At 49.8% G+C, this 10138-nt stretch overlaps 1 protein-coding gene across 1 annotated transcript in view; it reads right to left on the bottom strand.

Annotated features, from left to right (window-relative positions):
- Positions 1-9255: 9255 nt before the first annotated feature.
- Positions 9256-10138, bottom strand: part of LOC117998466 (translation initiation factor IF-2-like) — an 11052-nt gene continuing 10169 nt past the window's right edge. The window contains exons 3-4 of the mRNA XM_034987234.1: positions 9616-10079; positions 9256-9419 (exon numbers count right to left, since the gene is read on the bottom strand). Coding sequence (XP_034843125.1) covers positions 9386-9419; positions 9616-10079 — 498 coding nt within the window. The 3' untranslated portion in view covers positions 9256-9385. The remainder of the gene's footprint in view (positions 9420-9615; positions 10080-10138) is intronic.

The following is a 10138-nucleotide window of genomic DNA, read 5'->3' as shown; positions in this document are numbered from 1 at the left end:
ACCCGGACCCGGACCCGGAGGAGGACCCCAGACCCCGGGCCCTGGCTTGGCCTGGAACTCGGACCCAGACCCGGACGCGGACTGAGACCCTGACCCCGCACCCCAGCTCGGCTCAGGACTCGGACTCGGACCCGGACCCGGGACCCCGGCTTGGACTCCTATCTCCGCAGCCCCGGCCGCGGCCTCCGACTCAGACTCCAGGACTCATTTCGGACCCCGGACCCCGCCCTGCCGCGCTGCGGACCCCAGGTCGACCCGGCCGCAGGCTCAGGCTAAAGGCTCTGCTCGGCGCGGGAGGCGCGCCCCAGGCCCCAGACCGCTGCCGCCCGGGCCCGGCCCGGCGGGCGCGGACCCGGCCCGCGGTCCTGAGCTGCGAGCCCGGGGGCTGCCTGGTGGAGGCGCTCGCGGGCCTCCCCAAGCCACCATCAGAGCTGGTGCGGGCGCCGTAGTGTCCCCGCACCCAGCCCGGACTCTGGCCCCCGGGGCTGCGTGAGACTAGCCCCGGGTGGCCGATGAGCCTGGTCCGCGGACAGACACTCGGCGGCCACCACGGCCACGGCGGAAGGGCCTCAGCACCCCAACACGAGACATCTCTAGGCAGGGCCCTTTAGGCTAGGTGGAGGTGCAGAGAGGAGAGGTTTACTGTGCCTTGTTTTTCTTCTTGCTCTTTATTTCTGCCGGGAATCCGGCAGATGGGAAAGAAAAGGAGAGCCAGGGAAGCAGAGTTCCGAGTTCCACGTGAGGGAAAATGGGAACCTTCAGACCCTTCTCCGGCTCGTGGGCTCTGTCCCCCACCAGGCCTCACAGCCCCGGTGGAGGCTGAGGGTAGCTCTAGGTAAGCCTGGGGGTGCGGAGGGGTTAGGAAGGCAGTTGACGCGGAAGTCGGGCCTTAGCCTTTCCATGTCCTCTGTGTTCTTTGTTTTTCCCTCAACTTCTGGACAAAGTTATACTTTTTATCCCCCAAAGGCTTTTGAGACTTAGTTCCTTGTAACTTTTTTTTTTTTGAGATTTTTGTCTGTGGTTTTTTTTTTTTTTTTTTTTTTTTTAAAGCACTTTCTCCTGTAGTGAGGTGCAGAAAGAAAAGAGGAAGGAGTCTTGGGAGGCTCTGCCTTTGAAGAGGAGCAGAGTGGCCTCTAGTTCTTGCTCATGACGAATGAGGCCCACTCCTCATTCATCTCATAGTTGCATTTGCTTGGCTTTGCTAGGGAGACTCTTTAAAATATTACACTTGTTTCTGAGCTTGTTGTTTGTGGGGTGGAATGTTCTAGCTTGGAATTTGGCTTCAGGAAGATTTGGTGTCCTGGAGTTGTGGGCCATGCCTTGCTGTTGTGAGGATGGAGTTGACGTGGGGGGCCCTGCATGCATGTGAGCTGGGAGCGAGGCAGGTGCTAAGTACATTTCTAAATGCGGGCAGATCTCTGCCGGAAAGGGAAGCCCCCTGGAGACATGCCCTGCTAGGCCCACCTTCCCTAGTACTATTTCCTAAAGAACCCAGTTTCCTCTTTCTTTATCCCCTTTCTCCTTGTCGGTCCCCCACCACCACAGCACCCACCTGTCCTTTCTCTGTTCTCAGGAGCAATAAGTTAATCTGAACAGCGTATGTGTGCCCCTGCAGAATACCGATGTCTAGGCCCAGGCCCCTGGCCAACCCTCCCGGACAGAATTGCCACAGTGAGCCTCTCTGCAGGCAGCCAGGCATCAGTGCTCCTTGCTGATGTGAGACTTGGAGATTTTCCTGGTCACCTGCTTGGCCTTTTATATCAAAACGACTGGCATGGGCCTGCTAGGTTCACAGAGGGCAGAAAGCAGGGGGAAGGCGCAGGTGGGGCTCTGAGCCACCCTGGCTGCACGGCTGGGGAGACCCTGCTGTCAGGATACTGCCCCCCTCCGCCTCCCCTCCCCCGGCAGAAAGGGCGGTGGACAGAGAGCATCACAACCCCTGAGCTCAGGTGAGGCTGCTTTGTTACAAGAACTCTGGCAGGCCCAGCGGCAAACCTTGTGTCTGTGATTTTACACCGGAGGTAGACTCATCCCAGCCCAGATTTGAGGGGGAGATCAGGATGCACCTGGCTGGGAAGGGTGGACGCCTCAGATGACCGAATCTGGCTGCAGGGGTGGGGGACCTCCAAAGCTGGCCAGCTTAAGGCAGTTCTGGGGCTCTGTTTTTCCTGGGAACTGTTCTTACCTATAAAATAAGCCTATGTGTGTATGAGGAGGAAGAGGTGGGTGGTGATGTTTAAGAAAAAAGAAAGAAAGCCAAAATAACAAAGTGGCAGGTGTGCCTTAGGGTCCCAGGTCTGTGCGCTATCAGACCAAGTCACTGTTCCACCCGCTTGGGCCTCAGGTTCCCTGGCCTATAGGGAGGTATGATAATTTTTGTTTTGTCTTCCTCTTGGGTTGCGAGGATCCCGTGAGACAGAGACAGGAGAGAACGCTGTGTAAATTATGAAGCGCTTGCTGTACATACTCGAGGTGCTATCCTTATTAGCGTAGGAAAACCCCTCTACTATAAGGCTGCTCTTTCATGATTGAAATTCCCAGCAACTCCTGTGGTGCCGGGCCCGGACTTCAGGCTCCGGCTGTTTCTGTTGACCTGAACGGTATCGAAACCCTCTGCATTAGCCATAAGAAGGACGTGTGGGCCAAGCATGGTGAGAAATTGAGCAAGATAAAGAACATCCTCGTCCCCTCAAGGCCTCTGGACGGGACACCAAGATGGCCCCCCATTTGGGGGATTGGATTTGACAGTCTAGAGACCCTCCTCCTTCTGACACGGGCGCCCGAGAGCCCTGAGTGTTGATCCCAAAGTCCAAGCCCAGACTCCGTCTGCAGCCGTGCCCAGCCTGGCTAGGGTGAGGGTCTGCGGGGCCTAAACCCCAGCCCAGCCCACAAAACGTGACCTTCTCTCAGAGGAATCCGCCCCCCGTGGCTCCCAGAGCTGCCGGTGCAGAGAGCACACCAGCCCCTTGCCTCACCCCCCAACACTGGCCTTGCCGCTTTTGTCCGAATGACAAAGAATGAGGTCAACTTGCTTTGCCATCCACAAATCACAGTTTATTCCAGGCAAAGACTTTTCTGTATCTGAGATCGGTCCTTGTTATCTACAGCAGGTTATGTTTTCACTGGCTTTGGGTTTTTGCACATGTGTCATGAAAAAGGAAGTGGCCCGAAGTGAATGCGGGGACGGCCGGCCCGTTGCCTGGTTTAGGGGCTCTTCAGCAGGACCTCGAATCAGCTCCAAGCTGTAGGGTGGCAAACTTGTATTCCTATATACACGTATACGTACGCATGTGCGCGCGCACACACACACACACACAGAGGCAAGTGCATGCACATGCGCGCGCGCACACATATCCCAGGATATCCTCGTGTTAACATTTAATGTTCTAATTTTAAATTTTGAGGCACCAACTGGCTGTCTTAAGAGGCTCATTCAGCCTGTCTGCCTGGGAGCTATTTTATTTACAAGTCTTCGCGTGGCGTCAAAGGGCTCTGTGTTTCTTGCAGACCATGTTCGGGTGGTTGAGTGTTTTGGTTTTTGGCCACAGCTGGTTAGTTTTTCCGAATCTGTAGATCCAGGTGTGCGTTGAGAAGTTTTTTTCTTCCCAGCGAGAGAAGTTTCCCAGTGGGGGAAGTTTCCCAGTGAGCCTTGGAGACCTCCTAGAAGTTTAAACGTTCTACGTGTGAGAGACTGTCAATTTCGGGTTGTCAGCGTGCGGGAAGGTGGCGGCAGTCACTCCTCCCAGACAAGAAGATGCAAAAGGGGCCACCTTGGATCGCATAGCAAATTTAGAATACAGAGTTGAAAAACTGGTTAACGGAAAGATATTAGCAAAGGCACGAGCCCTGGGAGCCTTGTGGAGAACCAAGGCTGTGCACATCTCTCCTTATTTTGAAATAGATTCTTAAAATACAGGGTCCTCGTGTAAAAATTATGTCGACTCATATTTTCAAGATCCGTGCCACCCCTTACCTGACTGCTTACATTACCAGTTTCTTTTGGTTAAGAGAAATGAACTTCGTGTCCTTTTAATATTAGGAATTACACCAAAAGTTGCTCTATAAATAGCAAGAAACAAAACAGAACAAAAGCATCGGCTTTCTTTTTGAGTATTTTCTCTTTGCAGCCATTAAATATTATCTTGTCCTGCAGTGATAAATTTAGCTAAAACATTTCTTGACTTTTTGTAGAAAGGGCATATGTGAAAAATTCAGCTTTAACCTTGTCTTTGTGTTAACCAGACCTAAAAGCTATGATATTTAGACGCATTCAGGAAAATGAAACTGTCGTTATATATAAAGCAAATCACTTGCCTGTGTGGTGTGAAATCATATTAGATTTTAAGAAAATAAAACGGGAGTCTTTCAGTAAGACCACTGTGGTCAAATTTGAAACAACTTGAAATTGTCCTCTCAAAAATCCCTCATTCTGCATGTGATCACTGTGCAGGCAGCTTGGGTTCTTCGCAATCATTTTAAAGAACGGATCTGTGAAATCTTGATTTTAAAACACGTTCCTGCTGTCCTTTGCAATTTAACAATGAGCCTTTTGAGTTCTAAATCAGGATTTATTTCCTTTCTTTTCTTCTTCTTTATTCTAAGGGCTTATAATTTACCTAGCTCACTGAGGAACTGCATGGCTAAGAAATGATACTAAAGTCCTTTCATCTGGGGGAAAGAAAAAAATTGAACTGACTTTCAGCAGTATTTTAAAAAAAATTAAAAATAAACATGTGACAGTTTTTAAAGTTTAAAATTGCTTTAAATCTTTAATAGCTAAAGTCTGCTTAGATGTGATTCAAAAAGACTATGTAGTTATTGAAATAATGACTATTTCAGGCTCCATATGAAGGATCGATAAGATGCAAAAATATTTCAAATAAATCAAGGCTTTTCAACTGAAACGAAGGCATTCCTTGGATATCTGGGAAGAGAAATTCTATTCAGATTTTCTGATGGTTTTTCATTTTCATGGAAACAGATAATTCTGTCTACTGGAAACTGTTAAATTCCAAATTCCAATCTGTCTTTAATTGCTAATACAAATTTGCTATACGTGGCACGCTAAATTCTTTAGGAAGGTGTCAATTTCCCAATTGGTGATGATTCCATTTTAGAGATTGCAGAATTGAACAACTGAAATAAATTCAGTGCCCACTTCTCTTTGAGAGTTAATTTTGATTTTTAAAAACTTTAGTTTGTTCTATGCTTTTTCTCTCTCATTCCTTATATAATGCTGAGGACCTCACTTTGGCATTTGGTGCATACATGTATCACCAGGGGTATTGGCCTGTCATCCTTAATTCATTTTTTCTGATTTGCGTTGTTACTACTTGGGAATGAAAAAGATTCATTGTGATTCTTCATCTGTAAGGATGTATTATATACAGTATATTCACATATATATATATATATGAATATGTGATCGAACACATATTTATTGCAGGCTTCTGCTTGTTTTATGCTCTCATTTTATTTGAAAAAAAAAAACCTCTTAAGAGTGCTTTCAGCGTTGTTAGACTTTTTTTTTTTAATATACATACACAGGTAACGCATCATGAAAGGTGAATGTGTGGACTTCTAAAGTGTGGTGAATATTGCCAAATAGCTGCTCATATGTTTCTAAACAGACATGTGAATACATGGGTAGGGAGTTACTACCCATCAGTCAGGAGAGAGCATGGGGCGTGCTATTGATCGTCGGGACAGACACACTAAGTCTGTTCCATATATATGTGGGTATTTATATATATATTTTTAAACATATAATATATATATATTTTTTAGGAAAGAAGATACAGAAATGGTCTGCCAGCATGCTGGGGTTTTTTTTTGGGGGGGGGTGGCTGCTAGTATAGAGCTCTGCCCTCTGTTTTCTTTCTCAAACATGCTTATCCTATAGCTAGAGTTTTATTTCGGTTGCTAGTGAACTAACGCCAAGGTTGACATGAAATGGGGTGAACGAAAGCAAAAGATTTTGAAAATGCTTCATTATGTTTGCAAGGAAGGAATCCTTTCTGTGGTGCTTGCTCACATTTCCTTACCCAGCCTGAGACCCTCACTCAATGATCTTTCCCTTGGTTTACCTGTAGGTACACTAGCAGGCTTCTTTCCCCTCGTCCCTTCCTCAACTATCTTCGTAAGGAAAAAAAAAAAATGCTTACCCAAGGTAAATTGATGTCAGTGGGTTTGTGCGCAAATCAGAGCATACAAATAAAGCCTGCGTAGAGATGTGTACCCATTATTACGAAATAGGCAGATAGAAATGGAATCCCAAACTGGCAGACTACTTTGAGACAAAAGCAACAACAACAAAAAAAAAAAAAGAAAGAAAGAAAGAAAAGAAAAAAGAAAAAGAAGAAAGAAAGAAAAAAAATCATAAGCCTGGTTTGCCCTTTACAGGCAGGACCCAGAGCCTCCCAGTAGCCCCCCGAAAGGGCACATTGTCTGGGATGACTGAAGAAGGGGCATCTCACCCAGGAGCCGCCACGCTCTGACAATCTCAAGCTTATTGGGCCAGCTTTGAAAACATCATTATTCTTGAGTGTGCAAGTTCAATGTTCAAAACCCAAGTGAAAATGTAAGTTTTCACTCACACGCATCCCGCTTGCTTTAATTAGATTAAATGCATCTGTTTACTAAGTCCTTGGAATGCCTTGGATACTGACTTTTTTTAACTATTGAAAGTCACTGCGTTGAGAAAAGAGAGAGTAAACTGGAGTGCCCGCGGCCTTCCTAGGCTATTCTGAGGCCGGAGGCTGAGTCGGGGACACAGGGGCTCAGGGGCAGAGCAGGAAGTCACCAGCTGCATTCCCATTAGGCTGATCTGGGGAGAAATCAGGAAAAAGTAACTGTATAAGGCTGATACTATGAACATCCCGGTATATCGAGAGCCTTCCTAGGACTTATTTTTTCGAGCATCTGACCTTAGGCTTGGTGTGGCCCACGGGCACAGACCACGTTCTTCTTCAAGGAAAACTGTGCATCATTAGCACTCACCAACAAAGTAAATCTTCTAGGTTTCTTTTTTGATAATATGAGCATACTTTTTAATATTAATTACTTTGAAGAATGTAATTTTATAGCAAGTTGGAAAAAGACTTTAAAAAACCAACCTGAATAATGCCCAATGGAATTACCTGAGTGCTATTATTTTCCTTGAATAAAGCAGAATTTGATTTCTGAATTTGCAACCAAATTATATGTAAATCCTTGCCAAGTATAGAGGGGATAAAAAAAAAAGTGTGTGTTCTCAAGTATTGTTCTGACTCATCCAATTTCTTGTTTTACCAAATAAAAATTGAGAGGAGGAAAATGGCATTAAATTAACTTATTACTGTGTGTGAGAGCAAGAAAAAAATCAGCTAATAAAAAGGTTAGCAAGTTGGTATGATTATACAATGATTTCAGGTGAAAATTACAAAGCTAATGTGCTAGCATTTGCTCATCGCCTTCAGTAATGATACAGTTGTCAAATTTGTATTTGTGCCAATGGAACAAAAGTTGTAAGTGGCATAATGTAAGATCATCTCTTTTTCTTTGTGGCTTTTTAAATTCAGTGTTTTAATCCACCAATTTAATCACAAAACATATATCACATTAGTTATAATATTTATACTGCTTAGGGAAGTGATTATAAATAGATTAGAGCGTAGTTGTTGGATGCAGTGTGTATGTGTGTGTGTGTGCGTGTGAACGTTATCACAAAGGTATGCACATCTCCAGCGTTTACACTTGGGAACGGTTTTGTGTGAGAATAGTAACCATATATTTATTTTCACCAAAATCCCTGTTCGATCATTAACCGAGCTTGCTCATTATTTTGGAAAAACAAGATTTGGTATTAAAAGGGCCCGAGACAGAGTGTGTTTAGATGTCTGCATTCAGCCAGTCTCTAAAAACATTTTGTTGTTCTGGAGTCCCCAAAGTTGCTAAGTCACAGAATGGCTAATGTGTTTTTTAAAGCAGTTGAACCATACCGTAGAGATGGGGGGACAAGAGGGGTGGTGTATGATAGCAGTTGGTGCTTGGGTTCTTCCTCGGTGTGGCCAGAGCAAGCAGGAGGTGATAGAGGGATCTGGGCGGCATTTTGGGACTGCCCTGCACATACTCAGCTGGTAGGAACCTGTTCTCTTACCCGACAGCCCAGGTCAGCGCCGGGAATTGTAACAGGGAAGAAAATTATCAAGGATTCTGCTAGACAGGAGAGACTGTCCTTCTGCCGTGTTGCTATAACGTGGGCAAGAGCATTCCCCCGACTCAAGCCGCTACAAGGGCGTCCTTTTCTGAGGAAGTAGGAACCCAGAATTCCTGGGCTTCCAGCTCCGGACCCCACCGCCCTTGAGTCTGGGAGGGCCACCCTGGACCTTCCTCGGGGAAAGAGTGAAACCCACCCCATTGTGAAGTCACCCCTGCTTGGGCTATCTCTGCTCCGCCTGTTGTCAGCAGCTGTGAAAAGTGAAAGTTGGTCAGCGTTTCGTTTCGGTGAAAAGATTAACCGGAAAACATTTCTACTCCATTTTATAAAACTCCCATTTTCTCATAGGAGTAAGAAAAGCTGTCCCCAGAAAGAGGCCACAGTCAGAGCCTAACACCCAGGAAAACCATTTCGGAAGATTCCTTGGTATGTCCTGGACCTTTCCCCTCCCCACAAAACCATGTTTGTCATGGGGGCCACAATTCAAGGCCAAGGTCATGGGGGTCTAGAGAACTTCCAAACTGGGTCGGTGGGCAGCCCAGGCCCTGGCAGGGCTGCTCCAGCTGCCCCAGCCCAGCCCTGCCTCAGGCAGCCAGTTCCCCCCTTCTGGGCAGTCCAATCCAATATGGAATGGAGTTTCCTGGGAAGCAGGGCACACGAGGAACTTTTGAATGTACCAATGGCATAAAAAGTATATATATTTTTATGACAACGAGCAAGTTTCAATTGGTTGACAGAAATGGCGAGATGTGACGTCAAGGGACACTGGTTAGAATGCCAAGGCCGGCTGGGGGGTGGGGGGGGGCAGAGACAGGCACAGAGAGACATTGGGATGGGCCCCCGTCGCGGGCGTCCAGGGACAGCCAGGTCCATCTGGCTCTGAGAGAGGTTCATGCCCGGACAGGGAGAGGGGGTCCAAGCATAGTGACCAGTGTCGTCCCCGAGCGCCAGAGGCCCAGGCCGGCCTCTCTGCGGGGAAACCACTTGGGCGCCCCTGCGGAGCCGGCAGGAAAAGCTGCTGCGGCCTCCTTAGCATTATAACCAGCGTCGGGACCCTGGAGCCCAGCCTGTCGCGACCCCCGGGGCGGGGGCGGGGGGCGCGGGAAGGAACCGCGCGGCCACGGGGTCTTGCAGGGTAGTCAGCTCCGAGAGAGCCAAGCTGCGGCCTAGAACTTCTCCCCGCAGCTCCTACGCCCTGGGCCAGGGGAGCAGGAAGTTGTTTCTGCGGGGAAGGAAGAGAACGAGCTCCGAGCTGGGCAGCGGCCCTGGGCACGGTGCCCCCGCCATCCCACGCCTTCCCGGCACCCTGAGGGCACCTCCCCTCCGCCAGGCACCTTGCGCACCCCCTCCATCTCTGGGCTCAGTGCGCTGCCCCTCTCCACTTCACCAGATCCCGTGCACCCCGCCCCCCACCACACCTGGCACCGCGCCCTTCCCTCCGCCGGACGAGCGCCGTCCGCGAAGCCGCCGCGGGGTCGCCCTGGCGCGCACCCTGCCCTGAGGGAAGCCCGCCGCCGCCGTCGACCCCGAGCCCTGTCCCAGGGCCTCGGCCGGAGCTCCGGGGCACACGCTGGCCCCGGCAGCGCCGAGCCGGCGCCTCTAGCCGCTGTCCGCGGCGCGCACGCTTCTGCGCGCAGGCCGGAGACCGTCGGTCCGCCCGGGGTCCCCCGAGCCGGGCCCGAGCCCGCGCGCGCGCCCCGCTGCCCGCAATCATGGCAGCCGGCGCCTCGGAACGCAGCCGCCGAGCGCGCTCCGGCAGCCGCCTCGGTGCCAGGGCGGCCGGGCGAGCAGGGACCAGGGCTCGCGCCCGCCCGCCCCCGTAGCCGCGCCGCCCCAGGGCGCGAAGCTGGAGGCGGACGGGGTCCTCGCGGCGCGGCGCCCCCTGACCGCGCCAGGAGGCGGGCGGGGCCGCGGGCCGGGGGCGCGCGGCGGGGAGCGCCG

The sequence above is a fragment of the Mirounga leonina genome, unplaced genomic scaffold (assembly GCF_011800145.1).
Source record: "Mirounga leonina isolate KUSES-001 unplaced genomic scaffold, KU_Mleo_1.0 Mir_418, whole genome shotgun sequence".
Classification (NCBI taxonomy): Eukaryota; Metazoa; Chordata; class Mammalia; order Carnivora; family Phocidae; genus Mirounga; species Mirounga leonina.
This window is presented reverse-complemented; position numbering and strand designations above follow the sequence as displayed.